The sequence below is a fragment of the Ambystoma mexicanum genome, chromosome 12, assembly GCF_040938575.1.
Source record: "Ambystoma mexicanum isolate Mex_15411 chromosome 12, UKY_AmexF1_1, whole genome shotgun sequence".
In the NCBI taxonomy this organism is placed as follows: Eukaryota; Metazoa; Chordata; class Amphibia; order Caudata; family Ambystomatidae; genus Ambystoma; species Ambystoma mexicanum.
Genome location: NC_090936.1, coordinates 423,242,837 through 423,262,356, shown reverse-complemented (window position 1 = coordinate 423,262,356; position 19,520 = coordinate 423,242,837). Strand labels below are relative to the sequence as shown.

Genomic DNA, 19,520 nt, shown 5'->3' with positions numbered 1-19,520 from the left:
CCCTTCAGCCAAAAGTCCTGTGTGTGTTATACAGTCAAAGACTGAAGGGTAAACATAGCTAGCCCATCCCAAAAAGCCACTCCATGCAAGACCATGCAACCTCTCAGAAACAAGCAGCACTGACATACTCTCACAGTCACTGCACACAGCCTAGGTCATTTATAGGCCTCGAGTGATACGGAGGTGGAAAAGGCTTGAAATTCTGTGAAAGAAATAAAGAAAAGCGGGAAAATGGATGGAAAGAAGAGAGGTGAGAAGTAGGGTAAAGCTAGGGAGAGAGAAGATGTCGGAAGGTATGTCTCACCTTGGCGAAGAGCATGGAGAGGAAGGTTTCTGGTCAGCATCAGCCGCAGGGCAGCAGAACTGATGCAAGACATTTTCATTCCTGTTGGGGAAGAACAAAACAGACAGTGAGACCTGATAGAGTAAGGCCCAATGAAGCAAAAAAACAAACAAAGGGAGACATGTGCAATTTGAACCAGGCATCCATCACAATTGGTGACAAAGGCATTTGACCATTCAAATGTTTGATTGGAAAAAACAATCCTGTCTCCTTGCCCATATTCACTTTCATTGTACTACACTACCTTCTGAATTTTAATTTGATCTGATGAGCAGGCCAGCGCCAGGAGGAGCTTATTTGCATAGGTCTCTGAAGCATCAACAAGATATCTTTTTAGCACAGTGAATGCGTGCTGTGCATAGTTCGAAGTAAGAAGGAACTAAGGGGACTTGAGTACCACTTCTTTTATTTTGTACAGTTTACAAGTCCACTACATTTGCAACTTTGATCACAGTGCTGAAACTTTTTCCAGTTAATAATATCTCTTAATTTTACTTTATTGGACCTTTGAAACAAATCACTGCCCTTGGGCCCTTGTTAAGCTGGAAAGCAATGCAAGGATGTGTGAAAGCATGTCAAGTCCGGCTTTCTCGCTCCTCTGTGGGTGTGGGTGGTACTGCAGGCAAAGGGTGCGCTATTGAAAGAGGCCATTTTGGGATACACATATTCATTATATTTCATCTATTTCCTTCTTTCTAAACCCCGTAGAAGAACCTTGATGGACAAAACAAATTACTTAATGTTTGGATCGCTCTATTCTTTTGCTGGTACAACGTTAATTTATCCACAGTCATTTTTCCGATGGGTTTTTTTCCTAATTTTATTTCTCGATAAAACCCATCGGAAATAAATAGCGGGTGTGGGGAAGGGTATATAAGGGGTTGTGGGTACGAGAATAGTATTAAATCAATCGGGGAGTGTGGGGGAAAAAAGATCGTGTTGATGGGTTTTTTCGAGAAAGAAAAATTCGGTAAAAAAACATCGACAAAATGACTGCCGATAAATGAGCATAGAACCCTTTTGCTAATAATGTTGCCTCAAAAGTGCATAAAATAATGATTTGCCTATTAATATTAAATTGACAACTTTCCGTCACCATTCTGAGAGCCTGTACTAAGAAAAAATATTGTGCTATATTAAAACGTCAGGAATTTCCATTCATTTCTGGAAACCTAGTGATCACTGTACCAGTGAATTTCTTCAACTAGAACTACACATTGGCCCTCATTACGACCCTGGCGGAAATCGAAAAACGATGGCGGAAATGTAATACCGCCATCGAATACCGCTCGGTGCGATTATGACCCGTCACCGCAAAGTACGATGCCATTAGCGACACCGTAGTGAACGCCAACGCTAACTGCACCAAGTACGCGGACGCGGGCCATGCAAAACCGTAATTACCACCATGGCGCAACGGTACGCGAATTCTGACCCTAGCGGACATTTACATAACGCCATCAAGCATGGCGGAAAGTACCATTCCGCCATGGTGAGAATTACGGCATCGTGAACCAACTGTAAATGGCCCTACTGAGTGCCTGTACACCACTCCCTGCCCACATTGCACAACTCCCCGTAGGTGCAATGAAGTCACACAATGCAACCAGTCAAATGTACAAGTCACCCATGCATGCCAACGAACAAATGAATGTAGGGGCTCCAAGTGCCTTGTGAGTGGCCATCCATATCTGGCATGTCACCATTGCCGTACCGATGCAGCACAGGCATGTGAAGGTACAAGTACAGCAATATGAACTGAAATATGAGACAAAACAACAACAGGCCCCCATCGCTTGACACCAGTGTAAGGCAACATTCAAAGCAGTATCCTGAGGGAGACTGCACCAGCCCTGTACTCTTGCCAGTAAACAAACCAACCATCAGCACAAGCATGTACCACACAAGTTGGCAGAGTGACTGAGCAGCCAGGCCCACCCCAAGAGGGGCCAATGGGAGCTGCAGGGCACAGATGGCACGAATACAGAAGCTATTCCAATGGACATGACCTCAGTCTCCCTCCAAGAAACGCACGCAAACAGAGGCACCTGTGACCAGCCATATTCTGACAATCACATCAATCCACCAATCCACCTGGCTGACCGGCATCTGGCACACAAAAGCTAATCCCCCGCCCCTGAGCATGACATCATGAAAACAGTCAAAATGGCAGCCCCTATCCCTGACCTTACTGGGCATCGTAGGCAAACGCGGCCAGTATAGTACCACGCAACTATACTCAGAAGCCGGAACCCAATGCAGATCTTCTCACAATACATCGCTCCACAAATAGGAATATGCTACATCACTTGCAAAGAATAACGCTACACGGTTAATATCTGAATAAAATATTAATGCACATCAAATTCACCAAGCCCATACAGCTATTAGGTCATAAACTCCAAAATATTATTCATTACTGTGGGCTGCATCCGCAATAAATGACCAGCTTCTTCTTGTGTGACGCCCTGTTCCTTCATGCTACACAGGGGCTACATCCACGTTCAAAAAGGCAACATGGAAGCGCCTAGAACCGCAGGGCCGTCCCATTAGGTAGGCACTAGTCCAGCTGAAAGGTTGATATGTTGCTCCTAGCCACTGGTACAGCGTAAGGGCATGTGGCCCATTGGCGATCGTCCCATAAGATCGTAATGGTGCTCCACTGATTAACTCGAAGCAGCAGGTGTCGGGAGTAAAAGCCATCTGCAGGAGTGGCATACAGATGGCAGCGGTAAAAGGGTAGGAGATACCTGTCACCCAAATGAAATGAAAAAGAATAGTATGGGCATCAGAACTTCATTTGTATTACTCACTTCAATGATCACACTAAATCTACAGGCATATGCATGCTAGCCCACTCAAAAGGATTAATTCCACCCAAAAATCACTTGCGATTCATAACCATATAAATCGAGGTGAAAACACTATTACAAACGAGTGTTTGTGTGCATGCGTCTGTTAAAACAGAATCCATTAGATAGGATTAGTAACGTGCATAGACACAAGTGTATGAAGGCGCGTCGAGACAGGGAGGGTTCAACAAGGGCAGATAGATGATGGTCCCACTATGGCAGCTCTGCATCACATAGCGCAGGGGAAGGGGATAGATACCAAAAAGCCATGTACATGGCAAACTCTCAATTAAATCATCTGTCCATGCATCCATACATCATTCCCTCATCCCGGTATGAAAACGCCTGATTATTTACTCACATAACATTTGAAATTTCCATTGAGTCTGTGCGTAATGCAGTCTGCAAAATCCACTGTGCTCCAGCCCGGAATTCTAGTGATGTGAAGCAACATGTATTTGGGAACGTCCTGCCTTATCGTCCACTACGCTATTGCGCATCCCATACTATTCATATCAATCATTGCATTCTCGCCATGGCCCCTGTCCCAAGGACATTAAACAATAGAACGTTATCTTTGCAGTCAGATCTGTGGGCGTCCCCTCGCCGCTAGCTGAAAACCGAAAGCGCTGTCCTTCGAATTCCTCATTTGCAACATCACGTTGAAAAGGCATCCGTGACCGCTCGAAATCACAAATTCATCCATGTAGTGCGGCAGTGTGTGAAAATGGCAACTGGCTTCACTCACAAATGGGACGCCCCGCCCGTCGGTGAACCTCGGTACAGTGCTGCATGAGGGTCCACCGTTAATCGAGTACTACATTCCACTGACCCTTCACAAGTTTGTTCGCGACTGCAAAGATTGTATGTGAAACAATGGGACCATAGCAGAATGAACATATAAACCAATATTACACTGCCATCGGGGTCAAATACATGATTGTAATAGCAAGATGCCATGCGTCACACTGCAGCGTTGTGTGCGGGACGTGCTCGCCCAAAGGGGATTGCAGCTGGCACAGGTGGAATGAATCACCACAGGTGGAGGCAATACAGCCTGAAAACACATAAATTGCACACCCAACCCCCTCCCACAACCACACCCACTCCAAAATGCTACCGGCAGGACTAGCGATGTTGGGCCTGGGGGACCTGATAGCACTGCAAGTACTCCAACTTCAAGAAGAAGACGAACACCAACTACTACAACAACCGGCCGCACAGAGGAGACGCAGGAGGAGGAGGAGGGCAAGGCAGGGCCAGCAAGGCCCACCAGCACAGCCACTACCACCATGCAGGCAGCCCGCAATCCCACGCCTCCGAGCTCATCCGTTCAACCTCACTGCTGAGCAGATCCACACCCTCTACCGTTTGGACCGGGACACCATAATCGCCATTGTGGACATGACACACGCTGACCTTGTCAGCATGATAGATAGCCCAACCGCCATCCCACCCCTACTGAAGGTGGTGTCTGTACTCCACTTCCTGGCCACAGGCACCTACCAGCACACAGTCGGACAGTTGCATGGCATTTCACAGCCACTGTTGTCACGGACACTAATGCAAGTGCTCGATGCCCTCCTGAAGCACGCAGACGACTACATCTCTTTACCACGCTCGGAGCATGAGATCACAAACACAAAAGTGGGATTCCATGCACTTGCCGGCATACCGGGTTGCATTGGTGCCATCGACTGCACCCATGTGGAATTGGTTGTCCCACATGCCATGGAGGTCCAGTACCGCAACCGGAAACAATATCATTCCCTTAATGTACAAATGGTGTGTGACTCCAACAGGATCTTTACACATTGTTGTGCCCGATTTCCTGGTTCAACCCATGATTCTATGGTCTTGAGGAACTCTACAATACCACGCTACATGGAGCGACACGCAGGGAACAGATCCTGGCTACTCGGTGAGTCTCATTTCATGCATGATGATGTGGGGTATGTGATGCGGCAATGACCTGGCAGGAAGGGGGGGGGATGCGTACGTAGCAATGTCATTCCACAAACATCCTTTATTGTCCACATACAGGTGATGCCGGGTATCCATTGAAGAGATGGCTCCTTACACCACTCCGGAACCCACAGAACCAGCATGAGGAGGACTACAACCATGCCCACTCACGTACCCGTGTAGTCATAGAACAGGCATTCGGCCTACTGAAGGCTCGTTTCCGCTGCCTCAGCAGGTCTGGCGGGGCACTCCTGTACCGCCATGAGAAGGTTGCAAAGATGTTCATGGCATGTGTCATGCTACACAACATGTGCGTACGTAGAAATGTGCCCATGCCCCCTGACGCAGAACTGCAAGCACCTGAAGATGGTCATGATGAGGGTGGGGATGTGGCAGCACCTCAAGGAGTCCGCGAGGCACAGGAGGCCCGTGAAATTCGTCAGAATATCATAGATTCATGCTTCTAGCACTCACACCTGGTGGCTGATACATGGACACGGGACTTGTGGCACTGTGTGTGTCTGGAACATGCACAATGTGGACTGTACGCCTATAAAGGCCTCATACACAATGATCAATGTCCACACGTCTCATTGGGTGATTATGAAATGTTCATTGCATATGTGAAATTATGTTACACACCCCATCGACCCGCCACCCAAGAAAGCCCAACACCCCCCCTCCACCCTCCTACCTCCCCCCCGAACACCAGTGTCCAAAGATGCTCATTGTCAGTGGGCAGACGCTATTGCAAGCCCCCTCTCCGGGTATCAGGGGCACCCCTGCCTGTGGAGCGCAGGTTCCTCCCAGATGTACGTTGGGGGCTGCCCTGGACGGAACTTGCAACGGATGATGTCTCTGCCTGCTCACGTCCATGCATGTCCCTAAGGGTTTGTGAGAGCTCAGTGAGCACACGGCGCACAGCGGCAAGTTCACCACATACGTCTTTGGACGTCGCATGCAGTTCCCCCCTCAGGCTCTCGGTGCTTCTCTCCATTTGTACCCTTAGTGTCTCTGTACTTCGCTCCATTTGTGCCCTAAGTGTCTCAGTAGATGTTTCTATGGCTGCCTTAGTACCCCCACATTCATCAGCATGCTCCTTGAGGAGCGTGGCCAGTTGCTGCTGTTGCACGATCACCTGGTCGAGGGACTGTTGCCTGCAAAGATGTTCATGGCATGCCCATTTGCGGTGGTGTCACAGAGGGGCTGATCACCTCATGTTGCCTTGCCACAGGGCTTGTGGGGGATGGCCAGTCGTCGTCTTGTGGGTGCCCCTGCGTGGTATCCTCATGGTGTACGGGATGGAACAAACAGGGGGATTGAGACAGGTCATGGATGGGTCCTACATCGACAGCACCGTTTTCTGTGTCAGAGCATGCTGCCATTAATGCAGTGTCACCTATGGTGCTGCTGCCACCAGAAGCAGTGCCTTCTGTGGCATCCATTGGGGGGACCTGTGGTGCTGCTGTTGTGGGCATGCTGGCTGCTGTGGTGCCTGTTGGAGTCCCCTCCTGTGTGCTGCCACTTGATTTGTGCTGCTGCCGTGTCTTGGTCCGTGCAGCTGAGGTGGAGGGTCTTTGTCCGTTGGTCTTGGCCCTCTTTGCAGGTGTGCTGGTAGGGGTGTCCTGAAGGTCGTCGTTTGAATCGGACCCTGTGGTGGAGTAAAGGAGGGCGAGCGTTATTTATGGGTCTGTGGAAATTGGAATGGCAATGTATCACATGCATTGGGGTGGTACCTGAGGGTGATTTGGGTCAGGGCCTTGGAGGTGGTTTCATTTTTGTGTGGATTGAGGATGCAGTTGTTTTGCAGCCTGCAGTTAGGGTGTGCATGCTGCACGTGTAGAGGGTGTTTTTAGGATTTTTAATTATTTATGTATTTTATGTGACTTTTAGAGTGCGCTATCAGGCCAATGTATGTGGACGTTCTCCTGGACATGTGTTTCTGTTGCACTATGTGGACACATGGTACTTCACATGATTGGACATTGTGGATTTAGCATTGTTTTATTTGGCCCACCTACCTGATTCTTCGGTTGTCTGCACTCCTTTCTCCATCCCTCCGACTCCCTCTATACTCTCCATTCCAATGGTGGAGGCACAGATTTCTTCCCAGGGGGTCAACTTGATGGGTGATTCCGATCCTCCCCCGGTTGCTGTGGCGATGTTACGTTTGGCTGATAGTATGCTCCGTACGCGTATCCGCAAGTCGTCCCATCGCTTTCTGCATTGCTGTGGGTTGCGGGGTGCGGTTCCCACCGCACTTACCCGCTGTGCCACCAGGGCCCATATGGCCTTCTTGTTCGCAAGTGCCGTCCTGGTCATTTGCGTCGAGAAGACGACGGCAGCATTCTCCTGGAGGGTCTCTGTGAGCACGGTGAGTTCCTCATGGGAGAAGTGGACCTGCCGCTTGCGGTCGCATGCTTTTTTAGCAACTTTTCCCATTTTGATTGTTTTAACTAGGGTGGCTAACGGGTTGGGATGTGTCTCAGGGTCGGATTTTTGATGGTTGTGTCGGGATACTGATTTTATAGGTGTACGGCGTGCTGTTTCCCGTTCCGGCCCCATGTTTTTACTTCCGTTTCCGTATATTTACGGTCACCGTATTTTGCGATTAGCGCTCATTACGGTGACCGCTATGATGGGTGGCGGAATTGCACCTAGGGCGCCCTACGACGGCGGTGAGGGGCGTTTTGGGGACATTTCCGCCATCGCGGACTTTGCACTTCCGCCATGGCGTAATGCTCGTGCCCGATGGGTCAGAATTAGCCGCACTTTACTCCATCGTGCAATGGCGGAAACGCTATTTACGCTATGGCGGTCAGGTCAGTTACTTTCCGCCAGGGTCGTAATGAGGGCCATTGTGTGTGAAACTGTTGTACAATAATATAAAATGGCGTAAGGGATCAGTTATCTTGCACATTTTCTAGAGTTTCTAGAATTTGCAGGAGGAGTGCCTCACAAAGCATTATTAGTAATTACAACTAAACCACATTTGTTTTGACCGAAAAAAAAACAAAATGAAAACCCTCCGCCCACCAGGCCATCTTCCTGTGTTGCCCCCCTCTTCTGTCCCTTAACTTATGTGTTTCTCCAAGCTCCCACCTTTCCCCAAACCCTGCTGTGCTCAAAGTTCCACTTTTGTTTGTTACGCCTCCAGGGTTCGAAATTGGCAGGAGCTGGGAGCTATTTAGCCCCTGGTTATAGCCAAGGGAAGTGTGATTATCATGAAAACAAGAGCTGCCAGGCGCTACTTGGGACTCCCCAGGCAAGTGGTGTCATACAAACATATCTATATGATATTAACTGTGCAGGTTTGGGAGTGTGTATGAAAGAGGACAAAGGACACCCCTAAGGGATATTTGATGCATATTGGATAATATCTAAAAGGCAAAAAGTGACTTTGCATCTTGCGCATGAGTTAGATCTGCTATGCACTATATACTAGCTTACGATTCCCCTACGCGTAGCTCCTGCCTAAAGGGTGATGCCTGATACTCAGGAAGTGCTTTTTGCTCCTGTTCAACAAATCCTAATGTCGACCCCCTGCACCTTTATACCTGGAGCTGCGGCATTCTTTATTTTGGCAGGGGCCTGAGCAGCTTGTTTTTACAATGCTTGTTTGTATAACTGTGGCAGCTATCTTTGCATACAATTGTTTAAGGAACCAATGCTCAGGTGTATAGCTGTGCGCAGCAGTACTGTTGCACTCGCAGGCCTTTCAAATACAATTCCTCTTTATAATGGCTGGTTGCATTCCAACGGGTGTGTGTTTGTATGCGTGAAAGTAACTCCAACCTTGCAGCTAGTTATGTGTATCCCTCTTTGCCCAGTGATGGTTTGTAAACAATACTCAAAGCCCATAAAGTGATGAAGTCTTGAAGTAGCACTTTTCTCACATTCAATTGTAGTGTAGATGCCTAGACACAAGAAGAAATGTTTCAGGAGTGTTGTATTTCCAAATCATTATCATTGGGAAGTGAACACAAGTTTCGCACATTGGGCCTTCTCATGAAATAAAGCCAGGATGTAGGTCCTAAATACAGTTTAAGTCTCAACCGAGGTACATGATTGCCATTTTCAAGTATCTAGCTGTGATACAGACAATGCATAGAAAGGTTCTGGGGTTGGCATAGCTCAGGTATGACAATTTGTCAAAGCCTAGAATGGCAGAGGCTTGCTTGGTATCTTGGGAAGAGCTAGATATGGGCCTACAGCTAAAATGTTTGGTCCCCACAACACGCTTGGCGGCAGCCCACATGTCTAGTAGTCTTCCAGTTCCTTGCATTCCCTTTAAGACGATCCTGCCCAAAGAGGGGTGGGGGCAATACTAAGTTCCCCTGGGGATGAAAGAGGGCTCACTAGTCTATCACTAAATGGTTCAAAAAAAGGTAGCAGGTGCTCCTCTCCAGAAAGAACATGGCATGATAACCTGTTCTGAATGAGAGTTTGCAGCACACGTTTTCTGCTCACTGTACCTTTTTACAGATGGAAAATATCCATTTGCATATCAGTCTTTGTCCCGCCCACATGGGCAGTCCAGCACCGAAATGCTATGGCAATTCCTCTCTGAACAAGAGTACCAAAAGCAACCCCATGCACGTGTTTCAGCCTTGTTTGGCCTCATCAGTGAGGTGAAGCTGTCCTGATAGGAAATATCCATTTGCATATCAGTCTTTGTCCCACCCACATAAAATGGGCATTCCCATGTTCAAGTCAGAACTGAATGCTAGAAATTCCCTGCTGCCATAATGCAATGGACATGCACTTGGTGAAGGGGGGGAAGAGGATAGCCAAGTTAAGTGTCACCCAATGACCCTGAGTGAGACGGCTCCTACTCCAGTTAGGTTGAAGAATAGAATAGAATGACAGGTAGGATGGATCCTTTCCCAGTAGGGAAGTGGAAGGTGTTCTTTGATGGGTGTTGCATTTGTTACTGGAGGAAGGGGCAGCAATGAAGGTTAATTTGGCTTACATTTTGGCATGAGCAAGGGAACTCCCAGAGGGGGCAACAGGCAAGGTGTTGAGGAATATGAAGGCAGGAAGGGGAGCCATCCCTTTTGTGGCTCCTCAATGTAATAATTTGTATTTTGGGCACAATGCCCAAACCTGACTTGGGGGAATTTTGCCTGGTACACCATTTGTCATATCTCAATTAGGAGCCTATAAGATCCTTCATTAGTCAGAAAGTTAGCAGTGTAATCAATTTTAATGTGGATGAAGCCATTGCATTGGCGAGACGGTGCAGCAACGGAGCACAAATGGCAAGAACTGAAATTAGGCGGCAATGTGGACCTAGGGTGAATAACCTGTGGTGAAGGCTGGACACCCGTAGTCTAGCTCAATGGCTAGAGAAACATTCATTAGCGCTGTTAATGCAATACTTGCTTGTTTGTTACTGTTCTTAGAATACATCAAATATTTACATTTTGCCAACCAGTCACCGGGACCCAAAACAAACAATCATACATGTGGCAGCATGAAATGTCCATCAATGTCATTATTCCAAGAGATTCAGAGTTCCAAGACTGGTTGGCAATATGTAAATATTTTCAGGCCGATTCATGGAATCAACGTGTGCCGAAAAAACGGCGCACGCATGCGAAAACGTGCGATTTGCAGTGAAATAGCGAAAATCGCAGTGCAAGTGCGATTATCGCAGTGCAAGTGCGATTATCGCACAGAAAACATCGCACATCTATTCATGGAAGTCCGTGCACTCGCGAAATGTGGGATGTGCGCTGAAAAAGTGCGCCGCGCACGCTGGCGCACAGGTCATCGAACGCCGTGCGATAAGGCCACAGCGAATTCGCACATAGCGCGGCGCACATAACAAAAGTAGGCATAACACGGGGCGTCACACGCAGAATGGGGAACAACTCGTGAAAATGTGGGCATCACGGGGGAAGTACAGGAGGCAAGTGCGCAGAACGCCCACACGCTCGCCTACAACACGTATTCATGGAATCGAATAGGGAGAAACAGCGCACGGCCAAAGACGCGCACAGGCCCATACATGTCCGCCACACGAAAGCAGGCGGTAGCGTCCCTGCGCAGGAAAAAAATGTGCGCCAAAGTCCTACATGCGCGAGAAGGCCCACTCGCGATCGGGCCTGGGGGAGCGTGTGCGTGTATTTCAGGGGTGCGTGTGAAGTTCCACACGCGATTGGCCTGGGCGCGTGTATTTCAGGGGTGCGCGAGAACTTTCTCACACGCGATTGGCCTGGGCGCGTGTATTTCAGGGGCTCACAGGTGTTTTCACACGTGATCGGGCCTGGGGGAGCGGGGTACGTGTATTCCAGGGGCTTGCGGGTGTTTTTACACACGATCGGGCCTGGGGGAGCGGGGTACGTGTATTTCAGGGGCTCGCGGGTGTTTTTACACACGATCGGGCCTGGGGGAGCGTGTGCGTGTATTTCAGGGGTGCGTGTGAAGTTCCATACGCGATTGGCCTGGGCGCGTGTATTTCAGGGGTGCGCGAGAAGTTTCTCACACGCGATTGGCCTGGGCGCGTGTATTTCAGGGGCTCGCGGGTGTTTTCACACGCGATCGGGCCTGGGGGAGCGGGGTACGTGTATTCCAGGGGCTTGCGGGTGTTTACACACGCGATCGGGCCTGGGGGAGCGTGTGCGTGTATTTCAGGGGTGCGCGTGAAGTTCCACACGTGAGTGGGCTGCGTGCGGGTATTTCAGGGGCTCGCGGGTGTTTTCACATGCGATCGGGCCTGGGGGAGCGGGGTACGTGTATTCCAGGGGCTCACGGGTGTTTTTACACGCGATCGGGCCTGGGGGAGCGGGGTACGTGTATTCCAGGGGCTCGCGGGTGTTTACACACGCGATCGGGCCTGGGGGAGCGTGTGCGTGGATTTCAGGGGTGCGCGTGAAGTTCTACACGCGACTTGGCCTGGGGGAGCGTGTGCGTGTATTTCAGGGGTGCGCGTGAAGTTCCACATGCGATTGGCCTGGGCGCGTGTATTTCAGGGGTGCGCGAGAAGCTTCTCACACGCGATTGGCCTGGGCGTGTGTATTTCAGGGGCTTGCGGGTGTTTTCACACACGATCGGGCCTGGGGGAGCGGGGTACGTGTATTCCAGGGGCTCGCGGGTGTTTACACACGCGATCGGGCCTCGGGGAGCGTGTGCGTGTTTTTCAGGGGTGCGCGCAAAGTTCTACACGCGACCTGGCCTGGGGGCGCGTGTGTGTGTATTTCAGGGGTGCGCGTGAAGTTCCACACGCGATTGGCCTGGGCGCGTGTATTTCAGGGGTGCGCGAGAAGCTTCTCACACGCGATTGGCCTGGGCGCGTGTATTTCAGGGGCTCGCGGGTGTTTTCACACGCGATCGGGCCTGGGGGAGCGGGGTACGTGTATTCCAGGGGCTTGCGGGTGTATTCACACGCGATCGGGCCTGGGGGAGCGGGGTACGTGTATTCCAGGGGCTTGCGGTGTTTTTACATGCGATCGGGCCTGGGGGAGCGTGTGCGTGTATTCCAGGGGTTCGCGTGAAGTTTTTCACACGATCGGGCCTGGGAGGGAGCGGGGTACCACTCACCGTCTGCCTTGCGTGTAGAAGAACGCGTAGCCAACACCCGCTGTGAAGTAATAGCGCGTGAACCCCAACGGATGGAAAACACACGCACCGCACGAAAAGCACGTACAGAGCAGTGTAAAGGCACGCGGGATCCCCAAGCCCTGCCAGGGCAACTCCCGTGCGCGAAACGCCACAGACACGCTTACGCTGTAAGGGCCTTTGGTCCAATGAAATCGCGTACGCGTGCTGACGCGCTTACGCGCTAAGGCCCTTTCCTCGAATTTCACACTGACGTGCAGGATTTTCACGTGCCAAATCACTCCGTATCAAGCAGGCCACGTGAAAACACACAGAAGACCACACTCCTGCCCAGAAGGCCGAATCACTGCCCCCCAGTGCCCCGAGCAGCCTCCCACGTGCCATCTGCTGCTGCCTGCCTGCCTGCCTGCTGCCACCGTGCCCTGCCATTTGGTGCCTGCACATCAGCCATCTGCAGGGGTCCAGTTGCTGTGTCCACCCCTGCTGGAACAGAAGACTCCCGACGCGGATAACATCGCTCCACAGCCCAGCCCCAGGACCCAGTTGCCCACCCACTCCTGCCCCTGGGGTTGCCATGTCGGGCACATCAACATCTGGCACCAGTGGCAACCCCCGGCCAGAGGGGCAGAGGGGCACCAGCTTCACTGCCACCGAAGTTGGTGTCCTGGTGGAGCGAGTCCTGGGGCAGTATGATGCCCTCTTCGGATCGTCCCGCGCCAACAAGGAAGGACGGGAGAGGATCTGGGCCGACTGTGTGGTTGCCATCAACGCGGAGGGGGTGGCAACCCGCACCATCCAGAAGGTCAAGAAGCACTGGGAGGACTTGAGGTCCAGGACCCTCATAAAGGCCCGGCGCCTCGTGGAGGGGGGCCGGGGCCGCATGAGTTCCATCCAGATGAGGGTCCTGGAACGCGTACACCCAGCGCTCCACGCCCAGGTCCTTGAGAGGGAGACCCGTCTGGAGTTGAGCGGTAAGTGGCCAAGCATTGCTGTATGAGACAGGGCATGTTGCAGTGTGCTGGTTGTCTGATACCTGCCTGCATGTGTGACATAGGCCATGTACGCATGTATGTGTGCAGGGACATCATGGTAATGCATGTGCGACCAGTAATGTGTGAACCGCACGGTTGTTGCATGTATTTAAATGCGACATGGGGAGCCCTATGCAGATTGCACACATGAGAGCATGGCAGTCTCTGTTCCTGGACATGGGTGGGGGTGAGGGATGGGTGCTGATGCCAGGTACATATATGGTATCCATGTCTGTGTGCCTGACCTGCGTGTCTGTGACTTGTGTATGCCATGGATGCATGACACATGTCTGTGACAATTTACAGATTCACTGATGCAGCCTAGTCATCCTTGTATGCACTGTGATTGGGGTGTACGGGGCCAGATGGATGTGACTGAGGTGAAGTGTGTGCATGTGATAGGCATGACCCATGATGCATGTGAGTACCATTACATTGTATGTTTCGAGAGTCCATTGGACATGTATGGAAATGTCCATGGCATGCACCATGACTGTCACTGTGTGTGTTTTGCCTGGACTGACACATGTGTTGTGGAGTGACATGATGGAAGCGTACTTTGACAGTGGCACTCATCTGCTATTGCTTCCTGTCTAGGGGACCATTGTACAGTACCCTGATGCTTGTGTTCTATGTCTCCCTCTACGCAGCGGCTAGTGAAGAAGAGGGCGGAGACGGCACTGTGGAGCAAGGCGGCAGGGATGCCCCCATGGCTGCAGCGGAAGGGGTGGGTGAGCCCCCACAGGGGCCTGCTACGGCGGTAGACGGCGAGGAGCCATCCAGGTTGGTGGTTTCCACAGAAGAGGAGGAGGCCGCCACTGAGGCGCACATGGGGCCTGGTGGGGGCATCCCTGCTGGTGCAAGTGGTGCAGTCCAGGGGCAGGGGCAGGAGGCAGCACAGGTCACCGTGGAGGGGCCTGTGCATGTCGCTGTCCATGACCCTGTGGGTGCACCACCATGCACCAGCAGGGATGCCCCGTCCCAGGCCCGTCCGCAGGTAGAGGGGATGTCCATGTCATCTGACTCCCCTCCACCTGCGGACGAGGGGACCCCTGGCCGTATGGAGAAGGTCCTGATTGGGGTCGCGATGCGCACGGCTGTGATTCGTGATGCCGTGCGTGCTTCCCAGGAGGAGCACACACGTCATCACGAAGAGCACCGTGCCGACGTGGCCCAATTGGGATCGTCCATGTTCGGGGGTTTCCTGCATGTGTCGGCCAATCTGGCGGCCCTCTCCTCCTCTGTGGAGACTATACGCCAGTCGTTCTCCTTGCCGTCTTCCGGCCCAGATGCCACCAGGGCCCCCTGTGGACCTGCCCTGACCAATGCAGCCAGCTCGGTGGGGATCCCATCCCTGCCACAGTCGGGAGTCAGAGGTCCAGCAGGGGTGGACACCACAGCAACTGGACCCCAGCAGATGGAGGATGTGACGGCATCATCGGGCAGGGCACGTGCACGACGGCGTCGGTGGTTTCCATCAGCCTGGATGCCGTCGTGCTGGCACAGGCAGTTGCGTCGGAGGCAGCAGCAGGCTCAACGTGGGAGGCATCATGGCTCGGGGCCATCAACATCAGGGGTGCAGGCATCGGCCGGAGGGCAGGAGAACCCTGGAATGGGAGTGGCTTCCATGTGGGAGCGGTTGTGCCAGCAGATAGGTGCGGAGCGGCAGCGGGCAGAGGAGGAACGGCTCACAATAGTCAGGGCGGAGGACTCTATGCGGAGGGCGCTGAGGCGGGCTGAGTGCCTCGAGGGTCTTCGCAGGGAGTTGGAGCTGGACACTGCATTATCCCTGCGGGACCTCGGGGCCAGGGAACATGCCCGCCTCCAAGCCATTGAACAGGAGTTCGATGATGCCCTGGCCCATAACAACAACCAGTGAGCCGTCGGACTAGCCCGCTGCCTTTGTATATAGTTATATAGTTAGTGTTAGGTTTCCTTTAATTTTTTTTTTTATTTGGTTGCGATTGGACAATGCGCCACATTTTTGTATATAGTTCAGTTTTTAGTTAGTTGTCATAGTTAGGTTTCATTTGGTTGGGCTCATGGACCCGGGATTATCTTGTAAATAGTTCTTCAATGGATTTTTTTATTTTTTGGATTTTTTTCATCGCCATGGAGCAATGGTTTTTGTTTATCATTTACACTTGGATTAATTTTCTGACTGTGACTTTGGACACCATTCATTTTGATTGTGCTGTGTGTTTTTGATTTTTTTCATGGACATTCATTTTCTTTTGGTTGTTTTGCTTTGTGGTTTTTCTCATTTCATTTCCATTCAAGTTGATTTTCAATACATTTTTATTTTCATCCTTCAATGTGTCGTATCATCTCATTGCTTTCATGCATGTCATGTTGGGTGTTTTAACATTCACTTGCAGCCATTGTGTGTGACAGACATGTGTTCATCTGCATAATTTACATTGGGTGTGTAACATGTAATTGCCTTTGATATGTGGGTGGATGTGATAGTTGGTTGGGCCTTTTGACAGGGGAGGATGGCCATTACGGACATGATTGGGGATTGTTGGGACCCAGGTGCAGGGGGGCATGGATGGGACATGGGTGAGGGCCTGGTGGAGGGTGCCCCTGCACTGCTGAGGGTTAGGGGGTGGGGAACATGAGTTGGACATGGGTGGGGGCCTGCTGGCAGGTGCCCCACAGTGCTGGGGGTGGGGGTGGTGGGAGACATGGGTGGGGGCCTGGTGGAGGGTGCCCCTGCACTGCTGAGGGGTGGGGGTGGTGGGGAACATGAGTTGGACATGGGTGGGGGCCTGCTGGCAGGTGTCCCACAGTGCTGGGGGTGGGGGTCCAAGGGGACATGAGTTGGTGATCATTAGTGCAAGGAGACATGTGCCTTTGCTGGGGGGCATGCCCATGTTGGGTGGGCTGCCTGCGGGACATGACCAGGGATGCAGGGTAGTCCCCTGTGGTGTGGGCTGCCTGCAGGGGCCGTGGAGGGTGTACAGGGAACACCTGGGAGGACCCACACTGGCAAATCACATGTAGGACTCCCCGGCACCCCTGAAATACAAGTACCCTGCTGAAATCACGTGTAAAACTTTCCGCGCACCCCTGGAATACCTGCACGCAGCCCAATCGCGTGTGGAACTTGCGCACACCCCTGAAATACCCGCACGCAGCCCAATCGCGTGTGGAACTTCGCGCGCACCTCTGAAATACATGCGCCCAGGCCAATCGCGTGTGAAACTTCCTGCGCACCCCTGAAATACCCGCACGCAGCCCAATCGCGTGTGAAACTTCCCGCGCACCTCTGATATACACGCACACGCTCCCCCAGGCCCGATCGCGTGTGAAACCACCCGCGAGCCCCTGAAATACACGCACCCAGGCCATTCGCGTGTGGAACTTCCCGCGCACCCCTGAAATACGCGCGCCCAGGCCAATCGCGTGTGGAACTTCTCGCGCACCCCTGAAATACACGCACATGCTCCCTCAGGCCCGATCGCGTGTGAAACCACCCGCGAGCCCCTGTAATACACGCGCCCAGCCCAATCGCGTGTGGAACTTCCCGCGCACCCCTGAAATACACGCACGCAGCCCAATCGCGTGTGGCACTTCCCGCGCACCCCTGAAATACACGTGCCCAGGGAAATCCCGTGTGAAACTTCCCGCGCACCCCTGAAATACAGGCACGCAGCCCAATCGCGTGTGAAACTTCCCGCACACCCCTGAAATACACGCACGCAGCCCAATCGCGTGTGGAACTTCCCGCGCACCCCTGAAATACACGCACCCAGGCCATTCGCGTGTAGAACTTCTCGCGCACCCCTGGAATACACGCACCCAGGCCATTCGCGTGTAGAACTTCTCGCGCACCCCTGGAATACACGCACCCAGGCCATTCACGTGTAGGACTTCTCGCGCACCCCTGAAATACATGCACACGCTCCCCCTGGCCCGATCGCGTGTGAATCTTCTCGCGCACGCGTGTTCCCGACACCCGTAATACGCGTTCCCCGCTTTTGCCAGTCCGGTAAACTGGTACAGTGTTGGCGCAGCCCTTTGCGATGGTTTTGCGATCTTGATGGCTTTTCCTTGCGCGAGGGCGTTCTTGGGGGCGTAACTGCCGCTGCTGCAGGGTCGCTGCGCCACTCTGTGCCACGTCTGCTTTTGGAGGCGAGAATCCATGAATACGCTGTGCGCGGGAATTGGTTTTATCGCACGCGGCTGGTGCAGACATTCGCACGGGCACGCTGTGCGCCAGCCGCGTGCAACACTTTTGAGAGGAATTACATGAATCGGCCTGAAAATGTATAGCTATTAGCCGTGATGATGGACATGTCCGAAATGCACCATCATTTTGGCATTTTTGCATAGGCCGCTGACAGTGATCATTTTCGACACAAATACAGCTGTTTTTTACCGAACAAAGGGTTTTGGTGTCATTTCTACGAACAGTAACAAACAAGTGAGTATTGTATTAATAGTGCTAATGAATGTTTCTCTAGCTGTTGAGCTACACTAAGGTTGTGCAGCCCTCACCACAGGCTATTCAGCCTAGGTCCACATCACTGCCACATTTCCAAAGCCCTGTGCAGAGGCACTTTTGAAAGGGTTTGCATCCCAAACTTGATTCACAAATAATCTACTAAGAGAGAACTAGCTGCCTGCTCACTCATGTCGTTTAAGAAGTGAAATTAGGTCAGCCTTCCTCTTAAAATCTGTAAACTCCGATGATATCTACATGCTGGCTATGGGATGTGAAAGGAGCATATCCTATATTAAAGCTATGCGGATGTGATGCTCCATTTCATGTGCACTGTTTGAAGTCTTCAGCTCTTCTTTGGAATGGGCATTCACTAGAGGTTGGGTTTACGGTAGGTGTTGTCAGTGCTTCATTTGTGGGAATGTTTGCCAGGGCTCAGCCCTGGCTCTCATTTTTGAGCCCCGGCACTGATTGTCCCAGACTCAATTTAATTATGAAGTGGTGAGCGGCAGTGCACCTATCAACCACAATGAGCAGGTCCAAGCTGTAGCGTACCCCCAAAATAAGTAGAAGGGGCCCTCCTTTGTCTCCATCTAAATGTTGACAGGTGATCACACCCCCTGTTTCTGGTCTTAGTCCCTCCCACTTTTGATATGCTTTGATACACAAGTAATATAAATATGATGTAAAATGATATAAAACATATTTATATCGAATGTATATTTGATATAAAGTGTGTATACATTGTATATCATTGGCTATAAGAGCAGCGGTCGACGATGTTGCTTTGGTCGAGCGCCGAGAGTGAAGGGAGCTGTGAAGACAGCGACTGTGAATCTAGGGTTTTGCAGAGTGATGCAGTGATGACATCACAGAAGGGCTCTGCCCTGTTGTGATAGGAAGGAGAAACTGATATCAAACAATGTTGATATCTTTTTAATATGAACATGTATATACAAATGAATATAAAACAAATATTTCTGATGTAAAAATGTATATAAAAATGTATATTAAAAATCATATGTTTTGATATATAAATGTAGATACATATGTAGATAAAGTTCCCCCAACATTTTGATATCAAATCTGTTTATATAAATGTTGATATACAAATGTATATCAATGTTATATGAACTGGTTTCGATACACAATGTAAATAATGAAAAGCAGTTAGCTTTATAAGTAAAGTGTACTTACCACAGCCTGTACACAAGCTCAAGCTACTGGCTTTGACAAGGCATATTTCTTTTCAAATAATGAACAGTTCATTTTATAAGTAAACTGTGTTTCCCAGAGGCCATACAAAAGTCAAAGTATTG

General features: G+C 51.1%; 1 protein-coding gene across 5 annotated transcripts in view; it reads right to left on the bottom strand.

The window, feature by feature from the left end:
• The window catches only part of IQSEC3 (IQ motif and Sec7 domain ArfGEF 3), a 1,249,628-nt gene that overhangs the window by 940,403 nt on the left and 289,705 nt on the right, over positions 1-19,520 (bottom strand). For all 5 annotated transcript variants that reach the window (XM_069628576.1, XM_069628577.1, XM_069628578.1 and 2 more), the window contains exon 2: positions 305-385. In XM_069628576.1, the coding sequence (XP_069484677.1) occupies positions 305-385 (81 nt within the window). The remainder of the gene's footprint in view (positions 1-304; positions 386-19,520) is intronic.